The sequence below is a fragment of the Sinocyclocheilus rhinocerous genome, unplaced genomic scaffold (genome assembly GCF_001515625.1).
Source record: "Sinocyclocheilus rhinocerous isolate Xijiao unplaced genomic scaffold, SAMN03320098_v1.1 scaffold1842, whole genome shotgun sequence".
In the NCBI taxonomy this organism is placed as follows: Eukaryota; Metazoa; Chordata; class Actinopteri; order Cypriniformes; family Cyprinidae; genus Sinocyclocheilus; species Sinocyclocheilus rhinocerous.
Window position 1 is genome coordinate 1,124,641 of NW_015667292.1, and position 14,554 is coordinate 1,139,194.

At 37.8% G+C, this 14,554-nt stretch overlaps 1 protein-coding gene across 1 annotated transcript in view; it reads left to right on the forward strand.

The window, feature by feature from the left end:
* LOC107733626 (syntaxin-binding protein 5-like) overlaps positions 1-14,554 on the forward strand; it is a 155,241-nt gene that overhangs the window by 122,466 nt on the left and 18,221 nt on the right. The window contains exons 17-19 of the mRNA XM_016545332.1: positions 2,376-2,527; positions 5,104-5,172; positions 6,318-6,383. Coding sequence (XP_016400818.1) covers positions 2,376-2,527; positions 5,104-5,172; positions 6,318-6,383 — 287 coding nt within the window. The remainder of the gene's footprint in view (positions 1-2,375; positions 2,528-5,103; positions 5,173-6,317; positions 6,384-14,554) is intronic.

A 14,554-nucleotide genomic window follows, 5' to 3' on the forward strand; every position in this document is an offset into this window, starting at 1 on the left:
GCGTTCTAATAAAATAACGTGAGCCACTAAAGGGACATGGTTAGCTGCTTGCTAGCGGTAGCCTGTTACATTACAGTACATAAGATTTCACTTACCACATAAACAGAGATGACTGAGGTTGATGGCGAATGATTTACAGATCCTGAGCACCACTGACAAGCATCTGATCTTGTCAAATGTGTGGTAAGTACTGCCGCTGTAGTTTACACAGAGCACGTGCGATCGCAAATCTCGAAAGTGAAAGTAAAAAGCAATCGTGCATTCGAACGCAGTTTCAATGCCCTGCATGTTAATATGCGGCTCCGTGATGCCCGCATTTTATATACAGTATAATTACCCAAGGATATAACTGCGAGAGAGAGTATTGAAATATATCACACGTGCTGTGTGAGCTACTGAAATGAGCCGCACTGTGAAACAGCCAATCAGAGCAGAGCTCAACATTGAGCCGCACTGTGAAACAGCCAATCAGAGCAGAGCTCAACTTTATTATTCATGACCCTTCCAAATAAGGTAAAAACAGGCCATTTCATTCTAGGGACAAATCCTAGGGTTGTAAATGGACATGTAAAACCATTTCTGGAGATTTTTTGCCCTTACCTAAGCCACATACCTTCTATGTAGATATCAGAGAACAATTTAAAATAGTGTATCAATGCATTCTATGGCACCTTTAAATAACTATGGCATTTAAAGTGCCATTCTATGGCACTTTCCTGTAATATATTTTAAAATTTCATTTGTTCCAGTGCTAAGATGGTTCTGAAGCCGGTCGCACACCGAACGAGAAGCGTCGCTTCTCCTGCGCTTCTCGTCCGGTCCGTTTCGTCTCGTCCGTCTTTACATTGTTTTGAGTTGTTGCTAGGCGCCGCAGACAGATGCCGAATGGCGCCGCTGGTGTGCGTGCACTCATATAATCATAAAACATTGTGTAATCATTTTAAAGATGTGGCGCTGCACTTCTCGTTCGCTGTGCCACAGCCTTTAACCATCTCAACAGTCTCAGCAGTCATTACTCCAGTCTTCAGTGTCACATGATCCTTCAGAAATCATTCTAATGTGCTAATTTGGTGTTCAAGAAACAATGTCGAATACAGTTATGCTGGTTAATATTTTTGTGGCAACCATGATACATTTTTTGATGCATATAAAGAAAATAATTCATTTGAATTTACTCTTGATTTTATTTATCTTTTTGTTTAGCCTTTTTAGATTTTTTATATATTAAGAATTTATATTTGACCTTATATATTTAATTTTGAACAGGATCATTTGTATATATTCAGTTTAGTTTTGTGGACTATATGCATCAGTTTTGTCCTATCTGTTTTGTCAAACATTTCATCAGGCCAGTGCTAAAAATAAATAAATAAATAAATGCAATTTATTTTTATTATCCCACTTTAAAAATGCATGCAAAAATAATAAAAGAATAATATAAACATCGTAAAGATTCTTCAAGGGAAATGTAAACTGAGCAAAGCTGTATGATACATTCAATAATCATATTATATTTAGACATAACGTCTCAGGTTACTTGTGTAACCATGGTTCCCTGAGTAGGGAACGAGACACTGCGTCCTCTAGGGGTCGCTATGAGGGACGCCTCGTCGTGACCCGTGTCTGAAGCATACATTGAAAAAACACCAACTCGTTGGCCGGCGACAGCCATGACGTCACTACCGGTGCGACTATAGTATAAATAGGCGCCGGGAGAACATGTCATTCACTTCTTCGTCTGAAGCTTGCATCCGCAGCATGGCAAGAAACCTAGAGGACGCAGTGTCTCGTTCCCTACTCAGGGAACCATGGATACATAAGTAACCTGAGACGTTCCCTTTCATGGGAACTTCGAACTGCGTCCTCTAGGAGTCGCTATGGGGAACGGAATACCCACGCCACCATGCTGAGGGGAGTGCATGCCAGAACCATGGCGAGCACTAAGTACCAACTCTACCATATCGCTATGGGAGTCACCCCTGGGACGTTAGACGGCTGTCAGTGACATTATTCCCTACGGCCAAAGGCCTAGGCTACATACCCCAAAATACTTACCTGTTAGGGCCAGACTCCTGGGCCCGGGGTAGAGCTCAAGGCTTGGAATCAGGAATAGATTCCTTTAAGGGAATACGACCAAGAGCCTAGAATCATACTAGTCTTGGCCTGTCACACAGGGGCTACCGCACGTTTCTCTTTGTATGTGCTGAAGGAACTGTCTCCCTAGAGGACGCAGTTCGAAGTTCCCATGAAAGGGAACTGCGATTGTTAGAAATATTGTTAGTCATAACTGGACTTTATGATGGGTTTTTGTATATCTGACACGTCTAATATGAAACATAGTTGAGTATGATCAGTGAGTGTGTGTGTTTATGCAGGTTGGCTCTAGGTAACTGCAATGGTTTGGTAGTGGTGGACTACCTGCAGAAAACCGTTCTGCTGTGTATGAGCACCCTGGAGCTGTATGGATCCGCAGACCCTTTACAGCGACTAACACGCTCTCCTCGCAAAAACCGACAGTCCACATCAGGTACACATGCACTATGTGTCTCAGAATCCCACAAATGTTCAAATACAGTGTGTAAAATAAATTTCAGCTGTGAACACACACGTCACTGGCATGCATCTACAAACATGCTCAGCATTTCAGCTATCAAGACCAAACTTTGCAAATCTCAGGCTGTCTAACTTCTGTCCTTGCCTGTAAATATTCTGTCTCTTGTCCATTTAACACACACACACATGCAGTCCTTCTCTTTAACTGCATGGGACAGACTGCATTCCTGGTTGCCTTCTCTGCATGTCGTCTGTTGTATCTCTGTTGCTGTTGGTCTTTGCCTGAGCACGACACCTAACAGAGAACACAACGTAACCTGCCATACGGACTCGCTGTTACTAATCCAGCACAGATCTCGCTCCACCTGCCCTCCTCTCTCCTCCTACCCCGACTGCTCACGCACATACACACTCACACGGACCATCCAGAGAAAGGAGATGTCATAAGTGAAAGCTGAAGATGAAGATCTGTTTTCATAGAGCTTCATCAAAAGGAAGCTGTGGGGAGGCGGCAATGCCGGCTCCTCACTTCAAAGTGGTCGCTCTCCCTCCTCTTGTTCAGGCAGCCGTATCTTTAGAAACCGAGAGGCTTTGAGCCGACATGGAGATGCAGAGGTGGGCAGAAAGGTCGTTCGGTGCGGTCGAAGAGTGATTTCGATCCATCGCTTATGTAAGCTCTCAAAAAAGAGAGAGAACGTCTTAACGCTCACCCACACACTCAGTCCAGTGTGTATAAAGAGACTGTTTTGTACTCTCTCTCTCTGTTTTCCAATCCGATGAAAGGAGCAGATGTCCCACTCAGATTTTATTCTATCATTGATTACATTCTTTAGTCATTCTCTTTATATATGGTGGGATCCAAAAGTCTGAGACCACTGGTCAAAATGTTTCTATTTTGAAATTTTGAATGCAGTTTTTTTATTATAATGTCAGTATAATCAAAATTTTGAATTTAGTACATCCCTATTTTTTAAAAAGTGCACACAGCAATTTTCCCTCATTAAAATGTAATCGTACTTTTGTATTTTAATAGTCATTTTCTATGCTATATTTTGTTATGTTTGTAACTCACACAGGCTACATATATCTGATTAAAATACAGTGAAAATATTAATGTTGTGAATTATTATCACAGTTTAAAATAAGTTTTCTTTTTAAATATATTTAAAATATAATTAATTATTGTGATGTCAAAGCTGAATTATAGCCATTACTTCAGTCTTCAGAGTCGCATTTTCCTTTAGAAATCATTCTAATATGCTGATTTGCTGCTCACGAAGCATTTCAATGTTGAAAAGTATTCTTTCAGAATTTTGATGAATAGATTTTTTAAGCATTTATTTGAGATAGATTTCTTTGTTCTTAATTTTGATTCAATCAATCAATCAATCACTGACCCCAAACCTTTGAATGGTAGTGTAAATATCTTTAAATTTATGTACACCTACATGAATTAAAGACCTATCAGTGACCAAAAAATTATTGGACCCTTTTGGTTCATGACATAAATTAATCATGGCTGATTGAGAATTGGCCATAATAGGCTTATTTGATTAGGGACAAAAAATAGTGCAGAAAGTATTCGTGTTTTGTTATAAAAATTATTTCAAATCTAAAAACTTTGTTTATAGCCAGGTTTGAAATAAATTTTGAAACCAACAACTTCAGTCTGTTCTGGACCCCGCTGTATGAGCAGTGCTGCAGTTTGCATTGTGTGTGCGGCAACATAATAAAAAAACTGCAACATTGTGATGCAGCAACTTCCAGTGGGTACAAAAACAGCAAAGTTCATGTGATCCGCCTGCTGTCAGACGCTCACATTCAGTTTAGATAGGGTATCCATCAGCAAAATGAATCCATAATACTAATACTTATGCATATAAATACATCTTCACATATACACTTTAAGATAGACACTGAAGAGAGAAGTCATTTCTATTTATCCCGCTGTATGAGCAGTGCTGCAGTTTGCATTGTGTGTGCGGTGACATAATAAAAAAACTGCAACATTGTGATGCAGCAACTTCCAGTGGGTACAAAAACAGCAAAGTTCATGTGATCTGCCTGCTGTCAGACGCTCACATTCAGTTTAGATAGGGTATCCATCAGCAAAATGAATCCATAATACTAATACTTATGCATATAAATACATCTTCACATATACACTTTAAGATAGACACTGAAGAGAGAAGTCATTTCTATTTATGTTAATATTTATGTTTGTTTTGTTGGTTTGTTTGTTTGTACAATTTCAGTGCCACCTTCTGTGGTGGCTGTTAATCTTGAAAGGTTTTTCCTTATGTTTAGTTCTGTTTTCTGACTTATTTTGTTGTTTTCGGTAGAAGTAAAAAAAAAAAGCAAGGTTAAGATTAATTTTCCTATTTTCATTTCTTCATTTTCTCCCTCAGTACGCTGGGTCTTGCTCGGATTGCGGTCACATGCGTTTTGTTACTCTGAGCCTATTTTGTTCTTCTCTCCTCCTCTTTTCCTCCCTCACTCCGTGTCTCCTCTCGTGGGTGGCGGTGCTGGGGCATGGGGGCGCTGTTGCAGACTTTTGCATGCGCGGCCTGTCTAACTTTTATTCCGATTCAAAGAAACGGATCCGTACTTCCTACCAGAGTAAGTCATGTCTCCAGTGAAACGCCGATAGGGGCAACACAACAGCAAGGAGGCAAAGCACAGACAATGGGATGTCTTTATCAAAATGTGTTATTTTGATGACGTTTACAAAAGGTAGAATTACCATACCATATTACACTCAATGCAGCATTATTTATAGTAATTGTTACAGAATATCACATATTCTGAATTTGCATACATCGAAACATCCAATTACAACCTTTGATTGTCTCCTTGCTAAGTGTTTTATTGATTTGTGCCAAAGGTTTGTGTAATGAACCAATCACAAATGACCACGTTCTCACACTGTATAAAAAGGAAAACTAACAAAAAAAAAAAAAGAAAAAAAGACATGACATGACTTTTCCATTTAAACAAAATGTAGGGAAAAAAGTCAATATAAAAATACCAATTTAAGTCAACACTGCTAAAAAAAAAAGAAGCTTTAAAAAAATCATTGTACAGTAAGTGACTAGTGAATTTATATACAGTAGAACTTCTTCTTAATCTGAAATGTGTCTGATAATCATGATGGCCCAAAAATGCAATATAAAAAAAAAAAACATACTCTGCCAAAAGAATTAATCTCATTTGTGAAAATGAGGCTTTCACTGCATTCATGTATATGACCATAATAATAAAGTTATTGTTATTATTTAATAATAAGATTAGCTAAGCATGTACTTTGCAGATAAACTTTTGTTCACACACACACTTTCAAAATGATATTTCTGCAGTGCAGGCCTTATCATGTTTTTACCGTCATGCCTTGAGTAACATCGATGCGATTTTTGTCTCTCCTGCATGCACACACATGCATGGAATTGTTGTTGGTATTGGTGCACATGCTTGATTCTGGAGTTAATATACCCTACAGTGGTTGAACAGCTCATATTCACAACAGACAGAATAACCACGTCATGGCTATAAATGTACCGTATACGCCTAGTTAAAAGTTTAAAAACTCTATGTTATTAAGATGTCTGTACATCTTCCTTGCATCGCTCCAGGATCATGATAGTGTCTCAGACCACATTGTTTGTCCTGGTGATTTGATGCATGCAAATGTGTTTGGTGGTCATGGAACCCGGTGATTATTGTCATCTTCTTCCTCTTACTGTGCCTTCCATGTTTCTCCACGGCAGGCCTTACGGAGCTTTCTGATAATCAGGTGTCTTTGGACCTAGAGAGGAGCAAGTCACCCACCTCAGGTAACCATACCCACTCATGACCGCACACATCTATGATAATCTCACCACCTCTGATAATCAAGCATACGTCTATACTTCTATCTTTGACAGCCACACCCATGCTTGACCACACCCACTTAATATAGCCACACCCAAACATGACCAAGCCTATCTCAAATAGCAGTATCACCTTTGATAATCACACCTACTCCTACTTCTGATAGCCACACCCATGATTGGCCATACACACCTCTGATAATCACACCTAATTCTACCTTTGATAGCCACATCCATTATTGGTCACGGTTACTAAATATAGCCACACCCACTAATGACCACGCCCACATCAAATAGCCATATAACCTATCATAATCACACCTAGAGTGTGTTCCAATTTGTATACTTATTCTATGCCTTTTTGTAGTATACACCTCTCATTGCCTCACCACCTCTGATAATCACACTTACTTACACTTACTTTTTATAGCCACACCCACGATTGGTCACACACACTTAATATAACCACACCCACTCATGACCACACCCACCTCAAATAGCCATATCACCTTTGATAATCACACCTACTCCTAGTTCTGATAGCCATACCCATGTCTAGCCACACCTATAATAACCCCAATATAACCACACCCATCTCTAATAGCCATACCCCACAGGAAACAGTAGCCGCGTTTCCATTACCATTCAAATTGCGCAAATTGAAATTGGAAATTGAAAATACGCCTAATGGAAATATGTCAATTTTACAAAAACTCATATATATTGCAAAAATTAAATTTACTCTCACATTAGGTGGTTTTTTAGGCAAATCGAAAATGGAATATATCTCAAAATTGCAAAGGAATCTCCACACTGCTTTGCTAAATATACATGTCTACGACTCCTTCAATTAAAAATAATGGCTAGTGCGGTGACTGCCACATACATTAACCTCCCAACATTGGTCATCATGACTTTTTGAAAGAGGAAAAAAATTGCGTTTTAGTCGCATAACATCGGTTAATGGAAACACGGTCATTTCGCAATAGTTTTTTTATCAACATTTATAAAATATTGCAAAAGTTTTGCGCAAACCTGTAATGGAAATGCACGTAATGATGGGGGAGTGTTTAAAAAACCTGTTTGATAACATTCATTATTTTTGAAATTCCACTTGTGGTGCAAATGTCACACATTTCAGCTTTAACGACAAAAACATTAAAATAGCGACACTCACAAAAACCTTCAAACCTTCATCAAACCAGCAGTTTTCATCTTTTTCTTTTCTGTCCTCTTTTCAGTTTCCCCACAGCACAGGTCTTCAGTCCCTGGAGGCTCTTTCCTCTGCTCTCTTACCTCCAATGTCTTTTTCTTCTTTCTTCTTTAAAGCCATCATAACCTGTGTAGAATTTTTATGAGGATATGATAATGTTTACAGAGCTCTACTCAATGTTTGCATCGCCTCAGTGGGATGAACATGATGACAACAACAGTGCTTGTCCTTGAGGATCTAAATAGAGCTCTTAATTTAGAAAAAAATTATTTCAGTAAAGCTTTGATTTCTCAGGGGAAGAAATATTGCATTGTGTCTTTTTGAAGTTATTGTTGTTTGAAATATCAGAGGCACATTTTGTGTGGTGTCTCAAGAATACAACATTTGCTGTCTGTTTTTCTCTCTCTCACTTCACTCTCATGTCTCAGTGCAGTTGAAGCCTCTGCTTGTTTTCCCAGTTCCCAGCTCAGCAGGCAGCCTGAAAGATGGAAGTCGCTTGGGAAGGCGAGCTGAGCTGTAGCCTGACATTAGTAGTTTGAGAGTTTGGCTGTGTATCAAACATTTGAAGGAATAATTCACCAAAAAGTGAAAATTAGCAAACCTATATAAATGTATTTCTTTTGTGGAATACAGAAAAGTTGATGTATTGAAGAACATTCGTTTTCATACAACAGTGACAGAATTGTCAATTCTGGGTGAACTGTTCCTTTAAGATCTCAAGCCTGCAGTGAAGCACAGGAGTCACATGTGTGTGATTTTCTCTTGAATGTTCTGTGGTAAAGAGCTGGCTGTCAGAACAGTATCGTTTGTGTGTTTTCTTCTTTGGGATTTGTTGTGTTGGCTTCAGGCTGCTAATAGTAATTCAGATGTGTTTTTGTGGAAGCAGCTATTATGACAGGAGTCGGGAAATGGCCTTCTACGATTGGCTGGGGAATTCAGCCAAAAATTGGACTGAGATTCTGGGCGTCAGCCACTGAAGCATAAAAAGAGAGTTTGAAGGACTATAGAGAAAATATAAATAATGATGAGGAAGGAGAATACTAATACATTATTTGTTTGTGTTTACTGTATGTATTTCATTGCACTCATGTTTGAATGAATGATGCCTTTTTTATATAGCGCTTTATTGTGTATTGCTGTACACCCAAAGCGCTTTACAATCATACATGTGGTATGATTCATCATACAATTGGTAAATGTGCCTGGGTGTTTCATATGGGAGCTGTTGGCTTTGTAGACTTTTAGAGAGAGAAAAAAAAAACACTAGTCGGTTGTATAGCAATGTCGAACAGCTGTCATACGGGACATGCATCACTTTTCCCTCACTACATCTCAAACAATGTAATTAATAGGATTCTGCCTTGATGGTAAGACATTTTAAATGTTTTTGGAATAAAATGGCACACTTCTTTGGCTTGTTAAAGCTATTTTCTATGGAAGTTCTATGAGGCCATGGATTATACATTTTTTCCTTCTTTCTTGTTTTGTCGTGATAACGACTTAATTATCTTGTGATCACGACATAACAAAAGTTGTTTTCTCGTTATCACAACTTAATTTTCTCGTGATCTCGACATAACGAAAGTTGCTTTCTCGTTATCACGACTTATTTTTCTCGTGATCTCGACATAACGAAAGTTGTTTTCTCGTTATCATGACTTAATTTTCTCGTGATCTCGACATAACGAAAGTTGTTCTCTAAGTTACACAACTGCGCCAACAAGTGGCACTATAGACCTGAATATAACTGATGGGGTGTTGTATGCTGTATATCCACTTTACTGTACACGTTTGGTACAGAATAAGGACCTTCTTCGTGATCGCTATAATTTGTGCAGTATTGTTCATTACATTGCCTTTTTTAGACTGGAAAGATCACTTCATTTGCTTTTCATTAAAATGAATAATAACCCTGATTTTAGATACCAGCATTTTTTAGATACCAGCTGTGCTGTCACCTTTTACTTTTCTGTTATTACGTAAAGTCAAAGCACAAGTCAATGTAATGTAAGCTGATGCTGCAGCACAGATGGGTGAAACAATGTGAGTTCATATCTGCATAAAATGGCAAGAAACAGTATTTAAATGAGAGCAAAATGAAGCTTTTGGACAGAAGGGCAGATGATTCCAGAAAAGACTGAGGAAGGACATTATCGTTAAAGCAGAATAACCAGGAGTCCTGCGATACACTTGTTAGTCTTTCACAACGCTGTTCTCTCATCTTTACCCTCAGCAGTTTGGCCTCAATTCACACAGCAATCATGATTTTTACTGTCAGGTCGACACCTGCAGTGATTTGTGAGTCTTATGAATTCATCTTGTCTGATGATGTTAAATGCAGCGAGAATCTCCACCATTCTGTGTGTGCTGAAATGTCCTCAGTATTAAAAAAAAAAAAAAAAGCATGTCAGTTGCTGCTGAAAAAAAATTCTACCAGATATTTTCCAAGGTCAAGACTGGCTTTTCTAATAAATGCACATTAAACAAAGGTCAATGCAGTGGCATGCCTAAGATTTCTCAAATGCTCTTTGTATAAGTCACTTCACAGATTCAAAATCATGTTCACAACCAAAAGTTACTTTAATTAAAACGTATCTATAAAGAGGCATGTAAGCATTTAAGCGCCATAAGTGTTTAATTACCACCAGCTAGACCAGCCTAAATTATATATAAAAAATAATATTTTTTTGTTTTGTTTTAACATTATTTTTTATAATTTTTAGAATATGGTTATATTATTATTATCAGATTATTTTAAAATTCCTTGTGTGTGATTTTCTCCACTTGTAGGGTCCTGTTATGAATCTCAATGACCTATAACAAGCTGTTTGGCTGTATTTAATTGAGCCTGGTATGTGACAATGACTGTGTGATCTCTGATTTCCAGCACCCTACCCCCCTTCCCTCCATAATGACCCTCGAGGCACAGGGGAACCTGTGTCGAACCTCCGGTCCTGCCACTACAGTCCTGTCTTTTACCTGTTGGACAATGGTAAGAATGTGTCCAGCCCCTTAAAAACACCCACACACAGCAAGCCAACGGCTCATGTGCTTCTCCGTCTGCGTGTGTGTGGGTGTTTGTTTGGGGGTAGCATGCTGCAGTAGAAGTAGCCTTACGCTCGTAGTGCCCTGTGCTATGCTCCGTGCTGCTGAGGTGTAGGTGTAGGTGTGTGTGAGTGCGTATGTGAGTATGTGTAAGTGTGCTTCACGTTTGGCTATTGTAGGCATGTGTGTGATCAAGGCATGGTAGTAGGTAGTATGTATTGTGTGTGTTGATGAGAGGGGTGATATTGTGACTGTAGCCCAGACAGAGCGTTGATCGTTGAGGTCCAGTAGGGTCAGATGACACTTTTTTTTTTTTACGTGTAAATAAAGTCTGTTTTCATTTTTGTCACATGTAGTTTCCATTGGCTGACTTGACACGGGATTCTTTTGGTTTTACTGAATTTCAAAATTCAATTCAAATTCAAAATTTTGTTTGCTCTTTAGAATGAGCAGTAGTCCTCTCTTTTCACCGTTTTATTTTTATTTTTTTCATTCCAAACATTAGCATTAGCACTGTTGGCATGGCTAGTTTGGGTTTGAGCCACAGGGTACAACAGGGCTAAAGACATTAAAACATTAAGAAAATGTTCTATTCAGTACTTCCATAGTGTATACTTGCAAACAAAAAATAAAATAAAAGAATATATATTTATTATTGAATATTTATGGAACAACACATTAAATGGAAAACAAAATCATAAAATTTGTTTGTTTGGTTTTATTAGAAATCATACAAATATATGATGTGCTAAGCTTTTTACCCATATTCGAGTACAAATACTTTAGCAAAAGTAATGTATTTTGCATAATATTTAAGTTAATACTTGTTCAAAACAATCACTTTAGCAAAGTTTGTACCATTTTCTGTGCATTTCAATAAATCAAATAATTTAAATGACCTAAAACATACATACATTCATTTTAAAAGTACAAAATATAAAAGACAAAAATTCTGAAAGCTTTTTTCACTGTTTGAAGAAGATTTTTTAATAATTTAATATGACTACGGTAGTAACAATAAAAATATTTTATGATATGATTAATACCATATTTTGAAATATGTTTTAAATTATGCTAGTCTATCTATTCTACTATCAGTAGAATCTAATCTCAAAATGGAAAACTCAGCCAGATATTTCACGTCAATTATTGTACCTTTGGCCCCAACAGTAGGGGCGCTTTTTCCAAAAAAAACAACAACATACTTTTATATTCAGTTATTGAAAAACTGTTGAATAGTTAAAACAGAAAACTGTTTAAAAAAAACATGTTGCTACAAATCAGCCAAACTTCCACATGCAGAGTGAAATGCGGATGTTTAAGAAAATTTTATTAAATACACCTTCAGCCCCATTGTACCCTACTATTTCAATTTTGCTTGAGTATGATTAACAAAATCAGTTCTAACATGTAGCTTTTTTTGCAAGATCTCACTGGGCTCATATTGTACAGCATGACAAACAAAATCTGTAAAAGAAAAAACTTGCTTTAGCTAGACCCCAACAGGCTCTCAAGGGTTTTTCTTTGGCCCTCAGTAGCTCCGCCATCCATGATTGTACAGTATGTGTGTTATTGAGCACATGTTTGTTTTTTGAAGACATTTACAATATCTTAAAATTGAATTAATTCATTGGTTAACTTATTTTACCAATGATTAGTGCTCTAATTATTCTGTACATTGATAAAGTGTTGTTAAAACTTGTAATGAAAGGCATAGCAAATACCTAAAATTTTAAACTTATAGTTAGTTGTGTAGATGCAACTAATGTAAATGGATTTATATAACTACACAAATGTGCCAGACTGCAAAGCTTTGTCTCCGAGAGCATGGCAGAGAGAATGGCTACAAGCATGAGAATTATATGCTAATAATGCTTTTGTTCACTCTTGAAAATGTGCTGCATGTGAATGGCCTTAAGCGTAGGCTCACTTTAAAAAAAAAAAACTGGGTCACTACAAAGTTCACCAAATCGGTGATGCTAAGTAGTGATGTATTCTTTTTCCAGACAGAAGTAAATGAATGTATTTTTGATGAAAGGCTTACAAGAGAGGAAAATGCTGAAGATTTGACATTTTATTTCAGCAAAAACAACACTGTGGCTCAAAAATGCTAATGCATGCTTCTGAGAATGAAATTCTTTTGAATTCATTGTAGAGTCTGGCGTCGACATCTTTACTCCTGAAGTATATCCGCCTCTACGAATTAGCGGAAGATGACGTGAGCTGAAAGCAAAGGAGTCGGTAATTCATGCAAATTGCAGTGCAGGATAGCAGAAGACATTTTTTGAGATGTTTCCAAAAACAATCCCAAATTACCGTTCATCCGAGTCAGGCTCACAGAGGAGTCAACGGGATTGAAGCCATGCTGCTCGGAACGTTCTAACGAGCAGCTAAACGACTCCTGAAATTGTGCCCATGGAAAAAACAATAATACAGGGTGGCCACTTGAGGTCTGACGTTGAAATCAGCGGATGCCAGCTGTTATGTTTGCCATTGTAGCTGTGCCACTGGATAACAGTAACAAAAGATGTCCAACATGGGTTTATTCAGTCTATACACACAAAACACACACAGGGAGAATATAGTTTCCGAATCCAGTCGGAGTTATATTAAAAATTGTCCTGGCTATTCCAAGCTCTATCATTGCAGTCAGCGGGTGTTGCAGTACGTCATCATGCCACATATGACAGATAACGAAAGTTAGAGAAAAGTGTTTATTATGTTTGAAATATGGATATTTTTTCTTACAAAAACACATGGATTCGCCCCCATGTGAGCCGTCTGTGGCATGTTTTATTATGGATGCGCGCGCTTTATTTGACGGCTTGTGGACTGTTCAACTGCAACACCCGCTGACTGCAATGATAGAGCTTGGAATAGCCAGGACAATTTTAAATATAACTCCTACTGGATTTGTCTGAAAGAAGAAAGTCATATACACCTAGGATGCATGTAAAACACAAGCTAATTTTCATTTTTGGGTGAACTAACCCTTTAATGTGCTGCTCTCATATCAACGTGTAGGTAGCCCACACTTCCTGTGGATCTCTCTTTCATGTTTACACACCTGCACATGTGTGCACAGATTGATTTTTTCAGTGTAGAGAGTAATGGGAAGCATTCCACATCTAAGGCACAGGTTATTGATCCCAGAATGTTAATTACTGCCATTTTCAGGAGCAATTTCCGCTTTGTCTTAAGCTCAAATCTCATCCAACTCCACATACATGGAAGAAGAGATGGAGAGAGAGGATGATACATCTCCATATATATATATATATATATATATATGGCTTTTGGTTTGGTTTGCTAGTATGATCCAGTTAGCAGGGGTCAGTTAATGCCACAAGTACACCATTTGGTGTACTTCTAAAAATCATCTTCCATTCAAAATGAAAATTAAAAATTTTTGCAAGTAACATAAAGGACTCTTAAAATGGTAAAACAGTGGCCTTGCTCCAGCCAAGATGAATGAGAGTGCTAATGGATAGCTTTCTCCAGATATTATAGACCTCTTTGGTCAACATAGGAAAGCAAATTGCATTCATCAAACCATTTCGAGGAATCCACAAGTGGAAAAGCATTAGCACCCTGTTGAAAATGACATTCTAATATCACACCCTACTTTAAAATCATTTAATCGAAATGATGCTTAGGAGGAGAGTGTCATCTTGGGAAGTATTCTGCTCAATGTGTTTTAGTGTTCTGGAGTACATCATATAAATAGAGACTTTGAGAGACGTTCTTTGGGATACCGTGCCTGGTTATTAAATTTCTTTGCCTGCATAACATTGGAAACTGATGTTGAATTAGTATTTTGGATCCACTCGTACATATTTTTTCAAATTTTCTTTTAAATTCCATTTCAGCAGTAATC